Genomic DNA, 15,156 nt, shown 5'->3' with positions numbered 1-15,156 from the left:
TCCAAGCCTTTAGGAAGGATATATTTTTAATACATGCATTGTTAAAACAACAAAAGAGCTATTGTTGCAGGTGTGACCTAATTGTCTTACTTCCATCCCTAACTACTTTAACAGCCAACAGCACTCATTTTTAATTCATAACTAGATTTAGCTATAGCCTGTATAGACAATGGACTTTGATACGGAATTGACCCTTTTTCTTATCTAATGATTTGTAGAATTTGACGTTTCTTATCAGAAACATATGATATAGGAACATGGATTTGCTGTTGTGTGTTTTTCAAGGTAAAGCCCTCACTTCACGATGCTGGGTAACTAATAATTGAGCGGGTAACTAAATATTCAAAAGCACTACGTAATCCCAGAGTACATTGCTCCACCGACTGCATTACCTAATCCCAGAAGCCACCGCGGGGGGCGGGGATATGGCTAGTTGTCAGAGCAACCTGCATGTCATTAGACATACCCCACCCACATTACCGTCTCCAGCCAATCAGAGACCGTAGAAATGACATCATTGTTATTTTCAGTAGAGCTGCAGCTTAGAGGTGGATAAAGTTCGTCTCCACGTTGGAAGTGATAGAAAGTATTATCCCTATTCAGGACCGTTTGTGCTTATTGGGAAGGAGAAACAATCAAAGCGGATATTTTCAGGTGTGAAAACACGGAAGGCTCGAGCGGGGGAACAACCCTTTTTGTCGTTGAGCGCGCGGCTCACGAGAGGAAAGTTTTCTCAGGACACGAAGTTGTCAAAGTGAGTTGAACTTCAACAATAGGCGGACACTATCACAAGACATTCGAGAGATAGGGGAGTCACAGGACACATGTGAACAGTCGACTGTTATTTAAAAAGGAGAATAGACCTCCCTTCAGTTGTTTACATTTAGAAACTTTATGTCAAGGAAAATGGAAGCGACGTTCTACGACGAAGCAGTGAATGCCTCCAGCTCCCACCATGACGGGCCCACGGTGTATGGCTTCAACCCCAAAACCCTGAAACAGACCATGACGCTAAACCTGAACGACCCGAAAAACTTCAAGCCCCAGCTGAGCGCCAAGGCCCTGGACATCCTGACGTCCCCGGACGTGGGTTTACTGAAGCTGGCCTCGCCTGAACTGGAGAGACTGATCATACAGTCTTGCACCGGGCTCACTACTCCCACCCCGACTCAGTTCGTATGTTCCAAGAACATCACTGACGAGCAGGAGGGGTTCGCGGAGGGGTTTGTGAGAGCACTGGCTGAGCTCCACTACCACCAGCAGCCCCCCGCCGGACACCCTGACGCTCAGACCGGTGCTAATAACAGCATGGTGTCCGGCTCTGCTGCGTCCGAGAGCGGCGGGGTTCCCTACAGCTGCACGGTGCGCAGCGACCCACCAGAGTACACAAACTTAGGGGCTTTCGGCCGGGCTGTGGGCACTGCGTCTGCACCTGCTTCCAGCGAGAGGCACCCCCCTTTAAGTTACCCATCCCACAACCACATGGACCACCACCACCGGGCGGCGGCGCGGCTCTCCGCACTCAAAGAGGAGCCGCAGACGGTGCCCGAGATGTCCGGCGACACCCCGCCGCTCTCCCCCATCAACATGGAGAACCAGGAGCGCATCAAAGCGGAGAGGAAGCGCATGAGGAACAGGGTGGCCGCGTCCAAGTGCCGGAAAAGGAAGCTGGAGAGAATCTCCCGGCTGGAGGACAGGGTGAAAAACCTGAAGAACCAAAACACGGAGTTGGTTTCCTCTGCTAACGTGCTCCGGGACGAGCTGGCTCTGCTCAAGCAAAAGGTCATGGACCACGTCAACAGCGGCTGCCAGCTTATTCTGACGCAGCAGCTCCAAGCGTACTAGACTGCCAAGGGGAAAAGGTCCAAGGGACATTTCTTGGGGACCAAATGCAGCTTAGAGTGGCCTCAGCTCATTTCTCCAACACATTTTCCACTCAGGCTGAATCCACTAAGTTTCTGCAGACTATACAGACTGACAATTTTTGTGAATGGTCAGTGCGATCATGAATTACTACAGAGCAAATACGGACAGAGCTTATACTCTGATGTGACTTGTTAGATATTTCTGTCTTTTTTTATTTTTTCACTCAAAACTACATGATATTTGTATTCAGTCAAGCCAAGGTAACGTGGCAATACTTTAAGCTCATTTTAAATGTTTTAAGTCCCATGCACAGACACCCAGAGGCTGTTTTTCGTTCAAACTGCAGATGGACAATGTGAACGAACTGTCGCCTGTCAAGTAGCAGCTTATCGAGTCAAGCACTGAGCATCCCACCAGCGACTCTACATTATGTACAGAGTAACACTAACAAAAACATGTCCCACACCTTTCCGCAAGGACTCTTATAGGTGTGTGTAGCGTCAACTGAAAAACTGCCTTACTTTCTTAACCTTTATGTTCATACAACTTTGTGATATAGGTGTAACTAATGTTAGACCCGAAATAACACTTTGTAATAATATTTGTACGCTGTCTTTTGAGCACTTCAGAAATGTAAATAGGACGAAATAAAATGTTGGACACGCGTGATGTGTGTTATCTGAATAATTTACTCTTCAATAGTGTGTTAATGCATTTACAAGAGGTGTTTGTTATTGAAGGAACTGGGGCGGACGGGATATTGAGTCACCAGTGCACTGTGTAATGGCTGGTGAAGCTACTCGGCCGCTGATTGGACGGTGAGGTGTCGGAAGTGAGCAGCAGGAGGCCATATATGGCAAGAGGACTTCACAATGCGCACTGGGACGGGTGACTCACCGTCCTACCACTACAGCTGCCGAGGACCCTAAGCATAAGCACAATTGTTTACAAGCTCTAGTAGTATTACGAGGAACACAATACGTTTTTTACGCAAGGAATACTCAATTTATAAACTGCTTGTACAAAAATGAGATTTATTTATTTTCTGCACTGTAGTTGAGTTACAAAATAAGGTTTTAGTAGAAAAGAAAAATGTACAAATGTATACAACCTGAACTAGATGCTGCCCACTAACATGGCAATGCACTGAAATAACAAAATAAATGTAGCTTAATCTGCATACACATTGTGGACCAACACTGATGGATGCACACAGACCTTTAAACCAGACACCAGTAAATACTCTAGGAATACTTTAAAGACATTTAAAAAAAGAAGGTGTATTCATGAGGGGCGAGTGTTATGACAAAAAGGGGCATTTTAAAGAGGAACTTTACAAAATTCATACCAGTTATTCTTCTGATCTAAGAGTCAACACATATTAGTAAACATGCTCCATGGAAAATGAATTGTGGAATATGTTATAGACGACACATTAGGAGCACCCAGGGGACATTTTCTGTTTCACAACTGAGAACAGTACGATAGAATTAAACTATTTTTTAAATAAAATAAAATAAACATTGAATGGGTCCAGAAAACCAGTCTCCTATTCATTTCCTATGGAGTGACTAGAATGTATCCTTGATGACATCACCAGGCTTGAGATTTACCCTTCTGGCTTTGAGAAAGTAGATCATGTTGATGAATATTAATACCATTTTCCTTGGCTTTAGAAAAAAAAAAGAATCGGAAATGTAAATCTATGCAGTATTCCCCTTTAAGAGCCCCACACACCAACAATGAACTTACCCAGGTGTTTTCACTTATGTCTTGATTAGACCTCTCCAATAATCCTGTGCTGACAGCGCTTGATTGACATACCTGTTAAGGCGGAACAATTGAAATTTGCATCGTTCCAATTGGTGCATCGAGTCAGGGGACCTCACCTTACTCTCATCAAAGCGCTGTCTCCCGCTTTAACATGAGATGAGGCCTAATCAGCCAAAACAAGTGAAAACAGCTGCGTGTAATGTACAGGGTGATATATATATTTGAATGTTTTTACCTAATGTACACAAAGCTTGAGTGTTCTTTGTTTGAAAGGACATATTCTAACGGTAGTTGTAGGCCTGTCATGATAATTATGTTATCGTCGACATCATATTAGACAAACAATATATGTTTAAGACCTCAATAATATAACCGTTATGGGCGTGTCGTAAGATATTCTGACATTAGTTTGATCATTTTTGCTAATGCTTTGATATTGCCGGTATTGTTTACATGCACGTTTGTTTTTAATAACGCAGACATTGCTCATTAGGTCTATTTTATCCTTTCATTTATTCATAATATTTATATATTTGTTCACCTTCTGATGCCTGAATATACTTAAATTGTTTTTGGCTTTCGGAAGCATAATATTATTATATCAGTGGCATGAATTATTCAGTTATATCATTTTTTGGAATTATTTCCGGGAAAATATATCATCCAACAAAGTATTTATCGCGACAGGCCTACGTTGTGGTGCTCCAAGTCATTAACACTGCTTGTAGCCGATGGAAGACCCTACATTTTCCACAGAATCAGTTTCTCACTATAAAACCGTTTCAAATGATGGTTAACTGCCAATATGGCTGGAAGAACAAAGGAAAAATAATTTGCCAGACCAAATCTGTGTCCACTGTCCAACAGGTTTTGTTTCATCTTGCTCGAATCGCTCTTCATCCCTTTGTGCAACAGGGATGTGATTTTGCAGGTATTGTACAAAAAAAATGACACAATGTTTCCCATCCATTTCAATGATGGGATTCAATGTGTTAGGTTCCTGATGACACCCACAGTTCACACAGTCCTGTCAGAGGCTCTCAGCAGACCAGCAGGCCCTCCTTGGCGGCGAGGCGCTGCCGGTGGACGTGGTCCTGCTCTAGTTCCTCGTGGCTCGGGTGCCAGAGCCGCGACAGGATGCGCTCCATGTTCAGGGCGTACATGGTGTGGGAGGGCATCACACTGTGGTGAACCTGCATCAGAAAAGAGTTTCAGGAGGACATTTAAGCATACACACCTGATGGTCACTTGGGCATGCCAGAAAAATCAGCGATCATAGCAGTGTCTGCGCATGTCCAATGACCAATGAAAATCTTTCATAGGGTGTTTCTCAATGTCGAGGAAAGCTGCTCCAGAGCCACTATTTCAAGGATACTACGTCATCGAGTCCCGCCGAAGGACTGTTCCAATGTCCAGGATACTTGGAATTCTATCGAGGCCGGCGTACTGGAAATGTACCGAGGCTGCACATGTGTGGACTCCGCGGTCTTAAAATCCCCACAATGCTTTGCGCACGGACCAACTTCCAAATCTTTGGCAGAGATCGCGCTCCATTTAAGGCGGGCCACGCATATGACGCACACCTGCACACCTGCACACCTGTTAGCCTGTTCCACAATTCTTCGTTTTCCGAGGCTAGGAAGGCTTCTTGCCTCGCTTCTGAAGCATCTGACTCGGAGGTACATGTGCTACCAAGCAAGCCTCCTCGACATGGAGAAACACCCATAATCTCTCAAAACCAAAGCACATACCTATTTTTAAAACTATGTATATTGGTATTTAGTAGTGTTGTTGAAGTATTCAGGTCTACATTTTAATATAAAGAATTCTACATAAATATGTAAAGCAACTGCCCTCTACTGGTTGAAACCATGTTATTGCAATTACATTTAGCAATTGGCTGTTCTGTCCTCAACCAACCCTTCCTCTCCTCCCCGCCCCCTCCTCTACAATCTGAAGGCTTGTTCGAGATGAGTCAGGCCTGCATTGAAGCAATCACGGGTAGTCCCGCCTTCCTCTGACATCATTCACACACGGTGGACTATAACCTGACATGAAGGTTTAGTCTGATAACAAATATTTATAGTAGGAGGTTGATAATAAAAGGTTATTTTAAAAGCATTTAAAATGAGCAATTACTAATTTGAGCTTACTAATAATGGAGCTATGGCCATAGGTTATATGCTCATTTGAATATCAACAATGCTTTGATAAGTTTCCTTTTGGTTGTTTCAATACTAAGTGCTAAATCTGATACAGATGCTAGGACCAGTATCCTACATTAGCATATGTCCCTTACAGGAATGTCACAAGAAGATTTGACACCTCAGTACCACTTCCACAGGAATTGTGAGGCCTGGAGACGGACAGTGGCCCAATTCCAAACCACCCCCTCTCCCCTACACCCTACACCCTACACCAGAGGTCAGCAACAGGCGGACCGCGGTCCGGATCCAGACCTATACGGACCCGGACCTATAATTAGTACATTAATAGCGGATTTCAATTTTGACGGGGCGATTCTATTTTAACCGCCGCCGACAGGGACGAGTGAGTGATACAGGGAGAGAAACACAGAAGAAGAGACGAGTGAGTGATACAGGGAGAGAAACACAGAAGAAGAGACGAGTGAGCGATACAGGGAGAGAAAAACAGAAGAAGAGACGAGTGAGCGATACAGGGAGAGAAAAACAGAAGAAGAGACGAGAGCGCGGCAGAGAGAGTGGAGTGGGTAGGGTGTGGTGTGGTTTGGAATTGGGCCAGTGTCTCAATTCAGTTTAATCAGACACATTTAATTATCATCATAATGTCTGCTGAAAATAATTCCCCCTAAGAACAATGTGAAGTTCTGAAAAAATAGACGAGACAAGGTTTTTCCTCTAATAATGCGAACACCAACTCCAAGTTGGAGGATCCAGGAAGTTAAAATATGCTGCATTAAAGCTCTACTCAGTCAAATTGACTTTTGGGCAGAGATAAATCCTAACAACAATATAATGAACTGTGAAATGTCCTTCTGTAAAATGTAGTGTTGGGTTGAGAATACAGACATTATTTTCACAGCAACACAACAAATATTTTAGGGAGGGATTATGACCTGTTTAACTTCCTAAGTAGAACCACTATGCAAACCATTATAAAGAAATACATAGGAATCATCACTTTTTTTTAACGTGGTAACAAATTGGTATTGTGAATCTCAAGAAAATGTCACCGTTATCGCTATTGACAACTAAATATCTGGTATCCTGACATCCCCTGTGTCTCTTACCTGTAAAGCCTCGAGGAGATCAAACATGTTGATTGGAGGGAGGGGCGCGGGGAAATTGTCAGCAGAACAAGCCAATAAGTGCACAGCTTGTTGCTCTGCATCATCAGGTGACACCTGAGGGGGCGGGCCAGCAGGGAGGGAAGCACTTGGGGGGGGACTGGAGAAAAAAAAGAAATCAATATGGACTGACAATGTGAGCAGTATTATTTCTAACTCTTGTATTAAACCTGCACATTGCTTATCAGCTAGCGAGAGCGTACACAGTGGTCCCTACCATTCAGTGACGCTGTGGTAAGCAGCGAGGCTGTTCTTTAAATATGGCTGCGGCGTGACATCACTCCCGAAGGCGTAGGGGAAGCGTCCGTCTCGTAGCCTGTACGCCTTCCTCCGGGTGATGACAGCAGTCAGGACGTCTTTCAAGTGGTGCTGAAATACATCAGAGCAGAAAGTCAAGCTTTGCTAAATCTCCTGGGTTAACAGAGGTGTCAATACATATACAGTGGGGCAAACAAGTATTTAGTCAGCCACCAATTGTGCAAGTTCTCCCACTTAAAAAGATGAGAGGCCTGTAATTTTCATCCTAGGTACACTTCAACTATGAGAGACAGAATGAGAAATGAAAAAAATAAAAATAAAAAAATCCAGAAAATCACATTGTCTGATTTTTAAAGAATTTATTTGCAAATGATGGTGGAAAATAAGTATTTGGTCAATAACAAAAGTTCATCTCAATACTTTGTTATATACCCTTTGTTGGCAATGACAGAGGTCAAACGTTTTCTGTAAGTCTTCACAAGGTTTTCACACACTGTTGCTGGTATTTTGGCCCATTCCTCCATGCAGATCTCCTCTAGAGCAGTGATGTTTTGGGGCTGTCGCTGTGCAATACGGACTTTCAACTCCCTCCAAAGATTTTCTATGGGGTTGAGATCTGGAGACTGGCTAGGCCACTCCAGGACCTTGAAATGCTTCTTACGAAGCCACTCATTCGTTGCCCGGGCGGTGTGTTTGGGATCATTGTCATGCTGAAAGACCCAGCCACGTTTCATCTTCAATGCCCTTGCTGATGGAAGGAGGTTGTCACTCAAAATCTCACGATACATGGCCCCATTCATTCTTTCCTTTACACGGATCAGTCGTCCTGGTCCCTTTGCAGAAAAACAGCCCCAAAGCATGATGTTTCCACCCCCATGTTTCACAGTAGGTATGGTGTTCTTTGGATGCAACTCAGCATTCTTTCTCCTCCAAACACGTCTAGTTGAGTTTTTACCAAAAAGTTCTATTTTGGTTTCATCTGACCATATGACATTCTCCCAATCCTCTTCTGGATCATCTAAATGCTCTCTAGCAAACTTCAGACGGGCCTGGACATGTACTGGCTTAAGCAGGGGGACACGTCTGGCACTGCAGGATTTGAGTCCCTGGCGGCGTAGTGTGTTACTGATGGTAGCCTTTGTTACTTTGGTCCCAACTCTCTGCAGGTCATTGACTAGGTCCCCCCGTGTGGTTCTGGGATTTTTGCTCACCGTTCTTGTGATCATTTTGACCCCACGGGGTGAGATCATGCGTGGAGCCCCAGATCGAGGGAGATTATCAGTGGTCTTGTATGTCTTCCATTTTCTAATAATTGCTCCCACAGTTGATTTCTTCACACCAAGCTGCTTACCTATTGCAGATTCAGTCTTCCCAGCCTGGTGCAGGTCTACAATTGTGTTTCTGGTGTCCTTTGACAGCTCTTTGGTCTTGGCCATAGTGGAGTTTGGAGTGTGACTGTTTGAGGTTGTGGACAGGTGTCTTTTATACTGATAACAAGTTCAAACAGGTAACATTGATACAGTTAACGAGTGGAGGACAGAGGAGGCTCTTAAAGAAGAAGTTACAGGTCTGTGAGAGCCAGAAATCTTGTTTATTTGTAGGTGACCAAATACTTATTTTACCGAGGAATTTACCAATTAATTCATTAAAAATCCTACAATGTGATTTCCTGGATTCTTTCCCCCCATTCTGTCTCTCATAGTTGAAGTGTACCTAGGATGAAAATTACAGGCCTCTCATCTTTTTAAGTGGGAGAACTTGCACAATTGGTGGCTGACTAAATACTTTTTTGCCCCACTGTATATGCCTCCATCTATTTGAAGCATCTGCAGTAGGGTGGTCCTTAGTGCCATGTACATTTTCGAATTCATTTATTTTAAGCTCCAACCACCGGAATTTGTTATGATAGTCAAGAAAACTCTCCTAGGGAATTTTATTCTAATTCCAACAACATTTACCCCTCCCTCATCAACCTTGAAGTTTAGCCTCACGTAGGGTGGTCCTTAAAATTGAAACCAGGAGAGTTTTCTTGACTAATAGAATGAATTCTGGGGGTTGGAGCTTAGACTTTCCGACATTCAATTTTAAGGACCACCCTAATCTGCAGGGATGTTTATTACAGGATGCCAATGACAAGTAGAGTTCCATGAGGTTTTTCTGAAATGAAAGACATTTGCTTACAAATTACTTGAGGATAGATACAACTACATTTGAATGAATTTCAAGAACCGGGAGTTGTGACATTAACCTTTTCAATACACGTAAAGTAGAAACTTGTTTGAGAGATCAACTCAGAGGTTAAAGTGAAATATGGAAACGTGCTTCTTAGATTGGTGCAGTCATGACCTAGATCAGGGGTGCCCAACCAGTCGATCGCGATCGACCGGTCGATCGCGGGGAGATTCCCAGTCGATCGCGAGATGTGTCTAAAAATAGAACAACAATATTCGGTTTTATCGTTAATGTCCTGTAACATAATCTTCCTGTGCCAGAATAATGCACTTGAACGCATCAAAGCTTTGTGATTGGCCGGCGTGAACCCATGTGTCGGGGGCATGGCTGGTGGGCAGTGCACGAGTTCGCTGACGTTGTCCGTGTCAACCCTATGGTGTCAACAGGAGTGACAGTCCGCACACACACAAGACCGCAATTATGGCAGAAGCAAAAAAGCCCAAAATATATAATTTTCACTCCGAGTGGGAGGATGATTATTTTTGTATCTATTCCAATTCAAAGTCCATCTGTCTCATCTGCAATGCGAGCGTGGCTTTATCGAAGAAGGGTCATTTAGGAGCGGCATTTCAAAACAGTGCACAAGCGCTACGAGACGGAATTCCCTCCTAATTCTGCCCTACGCTCCAAAAGGGGAGGGGCCTGAAAGGACAGTTAAATGCACAGCAGTCCATTTTCACCAGGCCCAACAACAAGAGCAAGGCTGCTACCATAGCATCTTATCGTGTCAGTCACGTTCTTGCGAAACACATGAAGTCTTTCAAAGACGGCGAAGTTGTGAAATAAGCTTTCCTGGAGGCTGCGACGCGCTTTTTGGGGACAGTAAAAATAACAGTAGCATTTCAACAGGTTTTTGATATAATAAAAACTCAAGTTAGATACCGTTATTAATCAGCAGTAAGTTTGAGTTTGTTTTAACTTATTCATTATAATTATTGTACAAAATGGTATAAGAATGCAAACTTAAATTGATTATAGTCTATTATCAATTCAGGTTAAGAAGCTAGTGTTGCTTGCATCCTATTTTAAAAGGCATTTATTTTTATACTCTACTAAAATGCAACAAAAAAGGGTTTGATTCCATTAATTGTGTCTTTTTTATTGCACTTTGGAAGCAGATTCCTGTGTAGCTTCAGATCTGAGTTGTCTTATTAGTAAGCCTAATTTATACTTTTGTAGCAACACTATTTTTATATAATGGCAAAGAAAGGGTTCAGAGTCTTTTCTTTTTTCCTGTGTCATATGTGGCAGCACTGTTCAATGTTTCTTGAAAACATTACCCACTGTAGTGACGTGTGAATAAACTCCAACTCCGTATCAACAACACTGTTGTGTAACTTCAGTTAAATACTTGTGTGTAGATTAGAAAGAGGTAAGATAAAGGATCTGCAGTATTTTATGAAGTATTAATCGTACAAAGGTCAGTTTTATACAAGTAGAAGTGTGTATTTACCTGGTAGTAGGCTGTCAGTAATGGCTACGCCTCTCTATTTGGACTGGTAGATCTCGGCAGACTGGCAACTTTAAAAGTAGCTCTCGGTTCAAAAAAGGTTGGGCACCCCTGGTCTAGACCGACACAGAAGTTAGCATTGCAAAATAAGGATCTGTGGCGGACACGTGTATATTTATATATATTTTTTGCAGGAAGGTTAGTCTCGAGATATTAACACCACTTTTATAATAGTTGAAGCGTAAATACAATAGCAATAAGTAAAAAGCTGACGCTGACTATTAAGAAACTAATGCAAATAGCTGTGCGTCACCATTGCTAAGCTAAAGTTGGCTTATGTTAAGCGTAATGACGTTTAGTAGTGTCATTTAGTCACTTGTTAGCAACTGCTATTTTTATGATTCATAGAATCTTCTAGATTCAGGAGTGGGGGATTTACTGACGTAGATCAAAATGTGATAATCTCTTAAGCTTGTATTTACTACATACCTTGTTTCAGGAATCTAACCAAAAATCAGTGATTTCGAGACGAAGTAACTGGAAAATAATGAAACTAATTCTCTAATTCTCCACGCTTTTACTATTTTGGGTATTAAGTGCCTGTTATGTTTCTCTGCTACACATTGCGGATCCAGTGTGGAGGTCAGTCTCCTGGGATCAACACCCTGGCTGAGTTCAAGCATAGTGCTTCTGGTCATATCTTACACATTGCACCCTTCACAGGAGCAGACAGTTGATACAAACCTCGACAGCGTGGGTCATGCTGCTGACGGCGTCTTCTGTGATGTTGTCCAGGCCCAGCTCGAAGGCCGTCACCATCATGCGGGCCTCCAGCTGGCCCCGCGTGGGCAGCAGCAGGGTGTGGGCACTGAGGCGCAGCTCCTCCTCCTCACCCCCCACCTCGCGGGGGCTGAACGGCTGGGCGGCGCTCAGGGGGTTCTGAGGCTGAAAGCGATGCTGAGGGCGCAATCAAGAGACACAGAGATCAAAATGATACAATAGGAATGCACCTACTGATTGATGAAATGCCACTAGTGTATAAAATAAACATTATTTAAGCAGTTACTTGAAATACATTTGACAGAGCTGCTGTTTACTTATCACCATCTGACAATAAGTACTTACATCAAATTTCTGTCTGGAGGAACATTTCTTCTTTCCTTTTGGTTTCCCAGGCTTTGAAGCAGAGCCACCTTGCCACTGTAACGGCCCTGCGCCCTCTAGTGGACATTAAAAGGAACAAAAGAAGCAAAAAGAAACAGCAGATTACATCTAGAACAATGGTTCCCTTAAGACACATTTAGACAACATCGATATCCCTTAACAGGCTTGTATATCAATCAATCAATCAATCAATGTTTATTTATATAGCCCAATATCACAAATGTTACATTTGTCTCAGTGGACTTTACAGTTTGTACAAAATATCAGTATGACAATACGACACCCTCTGTCCTTAGACCCTCACATCGTACAAGGAAAAACTTCCAGAGAAAACCCACAGTTTAAAGGGAAAAATGGGAGAAACCTCAGGGAGAGCAACAGAGGAGGGATCCCTCTCCCAGGACGGACAGACGTGCAATAGATGCCGTGTGTAAATTGAAAAGATAATACATTTGCAACATATATACTTTTAACACCCAACAATGTGCTTATTTGCAGTGGGTGGGCAAAACATGTCTTTCATCAAATGCTATTTCACACACTTTGCTATTCCATCACTAAACAAATTAACTTAACCACTTTTTATCATCTGAAAGTGTACGATAATGCAGTACCGAAGGTATTGAAGTAAATGTAAAACATAAACTTGGCTAGTTAATGTACAAAACATTGTGTTAGTAAAAGTAAAAAAAAAAAAAAATCATCGACATGTAATATAATCAGAACTCTTGTGCAGTTTCAGAGTTATACCCGGCCTTGCTGCCGTAGACCCGGGTATGTGTGGTCACCACGTGGTCCAGGCAATTTGCAATTTTGTTATTGTTTGATTTGATTTGATCTTAAATCTACTTGGTCATTTACTGTATTCATTTGGTTGTATCTCTCCTTTATATCTGTCATATATCCATATCCTTAGATCATCTCATGAATTACTCATTTAGTCTTGTGTCCATGTCGCACTCGAATTGATACTGTAAAATACTTGAGAAACCTATCTCTGTGCCTCATGGACTTACACATTTTTTTTAAATATATAAATTACAATTGCTACTACTGTTACTGGGCACCAATGATTACAATTATATTTTCATATCTATTTTTTAGATTTCTCTTTTATCCTTTTTTTAAATTAATTGTGTTAATTACCGCTTACATCACCGTCTCTGTTGCAGATGTGTATGTGGGTTTGGGGGTAAGGGCTGAGTGAGTGTTTGTACTGATTTGTAATACAATGCAAAATCTGAATCAAAATATATGAAAAAATGAAAAACGTACCAGGTGTGGAGACGATGATCTGGCAGCGTGTGAGGATGGCCAGGAGAAAATCGTTGTGAATATGGACTGCAGAGGAAGGAAAATACAATGTAAGCAATTCAGATAGCTTAAACTTTTATATATTCAAAATATAGGCCATAAATATTTTTTTGCGCTTACTAACCATTCTCCTGAGCCAGCAGACGACGTGCCTCAATATCAAACTCCTCTTTGCTGATCTTTTGTTTGAACCAAAGCTTCAGGTTCGCCCAGTAACTGCGAGGAGAGGCAACAAAAAGACAACATCAATAAAAACATCTTACTCTAATAGCTAAGGTTAATTTACAGTATTCCTTTAATTTCATAACATTTTTTTATGTCAGAACAGAGTAAATAAAAAATACAAATCACTATTAAATACCCTAATTTAATTCTAAAGACAATTGTTTTGTATTATTATTACACGTTTTCTGAAATGCTGTTTGAATCAACTTATGTGATCATTTGCGTACATTTTCAGAAAAGAAAATCTAAACATTTGATAAAGCCAGATTAATTTTGTTTGATATATTAGATTCAAATGTATTTTACAGAAGGAATTTGGATATATCTCAGAAAAATACCGTCAACAGGCATTAAAAGAAAAATAATGGCATTACAAAAAAATATCTTACATTTTCCAAGGCACTACAGGTGAAAAACGTTAAAATATGTATCTAATGAATTATACCATGACACTTCCCCAGTTCATCACATTGAGGAATGTTTTGTGCTACAATATTTTATTAAATGTTTTGTTTAAATGCAAACGAGGCATTATCTAATGCCCACTTGTGGTGTATTTAGGAGAAATCTACAAAGTTGAATTGATGCTAATTAATAATAATAATAATAATGCATTACATTTTTTTTTTCATGATACACAAGCAGTATTCATACAAACCTACAACTTTAGTTATTTGCATTTCTTCCTCCTGAGAGCACATATTAAATACTGTATAATAATACTAGTGGCTTAATGATAACTGTTGCTTAGCAGTCAAGCTGCAAACACCAGCAAGCTGCTAGTTTCCACATAGCTATTAGCTAGCGTTAATGGCAAATTACTTCAGATTTCAGTAGCAAAGCAAGAAGGAAAAGATACAAAAACAAACACCAAATACAGAAAAACACGCAGATATAACGGTTTACTCACTGCTTGACATTATCGCCAATTGCATCAGTTAAATTCTTCTTTGCAATCTCGAGCTCGCTAGCATGAGCTGCCATGGCGTCCATAAACAGGTCTACATTGACGTCATCAGGCGGCGACAGCGGCTGCCCTTTTTTTTTATCTCCAAACTTTATTGAAGCAGGTCATTTTTTGAAGAACAGGACTTAAACAAGTTCATTTATTTACCAAATTGCGGATAATAGTGGATAGAATAATCAATAGATTCACGATATTAATTTTCCTCTGATATTCTGTAATTGGTAAAGAATGCTAAATAATAAATTTCGAACAATATTTCCATATTATTTTACTGACAATGCCAAAGAAGATGGGGCAAGGTTTGAAGTTGAGCTCGGCAAGAAGTAGGCTAAAATATTTAGAGCATCATTACATGAGAAAATGCTTTGCAGGGTAAAACATTTGTATCATTTTAGGAAACTTCTCTATTTGTATTTAAGACAATCACCGATATTGTATTAAAAGTATATGTTTTGCAAGTTACTCTTTTGGCAACCTCACGCTGGAGCAGCTCATTTATAAATGTTCCACAGGTGGGTCAATATCACTATGAAGTCACTTTGGTGTCCCCATCAGAATCACAGTTACTATGAAAATGTA

At 41.4% G+C, this 15,156-nt stretch overlaps 2 protein-coding genes across 2 annotated transcripts; one reads left to right on the top strand and one right to left on the bottom strand.

Annotated features, from left to right (window-relative positions):
- The first annotated feature begins 523 nt into the window (after window positions 1-523).
- On the top strand, window positions 524-2,553 carry LOC117545557 (transcription factor AP-1-like). The gene has a single exon (XM_034215387.1). The coding sequence runs from the start codon at window positions 895-897 to the stop codon at window positions 1,843-1,845; it is 951 nt and encodes a 316-aa protein (XP_034071278.1). The 5' UTR covers window positions 524-894; the 3' UTR covers window positions 1,846-2,553.
- A 327-nt stretch (window positions 2,554-2,880) lies between these two features.
- On the bottom strand, window positions 2,881-14,649 carry tada1 (transcriptional adaptor 1). The gene is made up of 8 exons (XM_034215386.1): window positions 14,521-14,649; window positions 13,510-13,601; window positions 13,347-13,412; window positions 12,033-12,127; window positions 11,652-11,864; window positions 7,185-7,336; window positions 6,911-7,067; window positions 2,881-4,832 (listed from the first exon to the last, which is right to left on the bottom strand). The coding sequence occupies exons 1-8, from the start codon at window positions 14,601-14,603 to the stop codon at window positions 4,680-4,682; spliced, it is 1,011 nt and encodes a 336-aa protein (XP_034071277.1). The 5' UTR covers window positions 14,604-14,649; the 3' UTR covers window positions 2,881-4,679.
- Window positions 14,650-15,156: the final 507 nt, after the last annotated feature.

This window comes from Gymnodraco acuticeps, unplaced genomic scaffold (assembly GCF_902827175.1).
Source record: "Gymnodraco acuticeps unplaced genomic scaffold, fGymAcu1.1, whole genome shotgun sequence".
In the NCBI taxonomy this organism is placed as follows: domain Eukaryota; kingdom Metazoa; phylum Chordata; class Actinopteri; order Perciformes; family Bathydraconidae; genus Gymnodraco; species Gymnodraco acuticeps.
The sequence above is the reverse complement of the archived record's forward strand: the minus strand, read 5'-3'. Positions and strand labels throughout refer to the sequence as shown.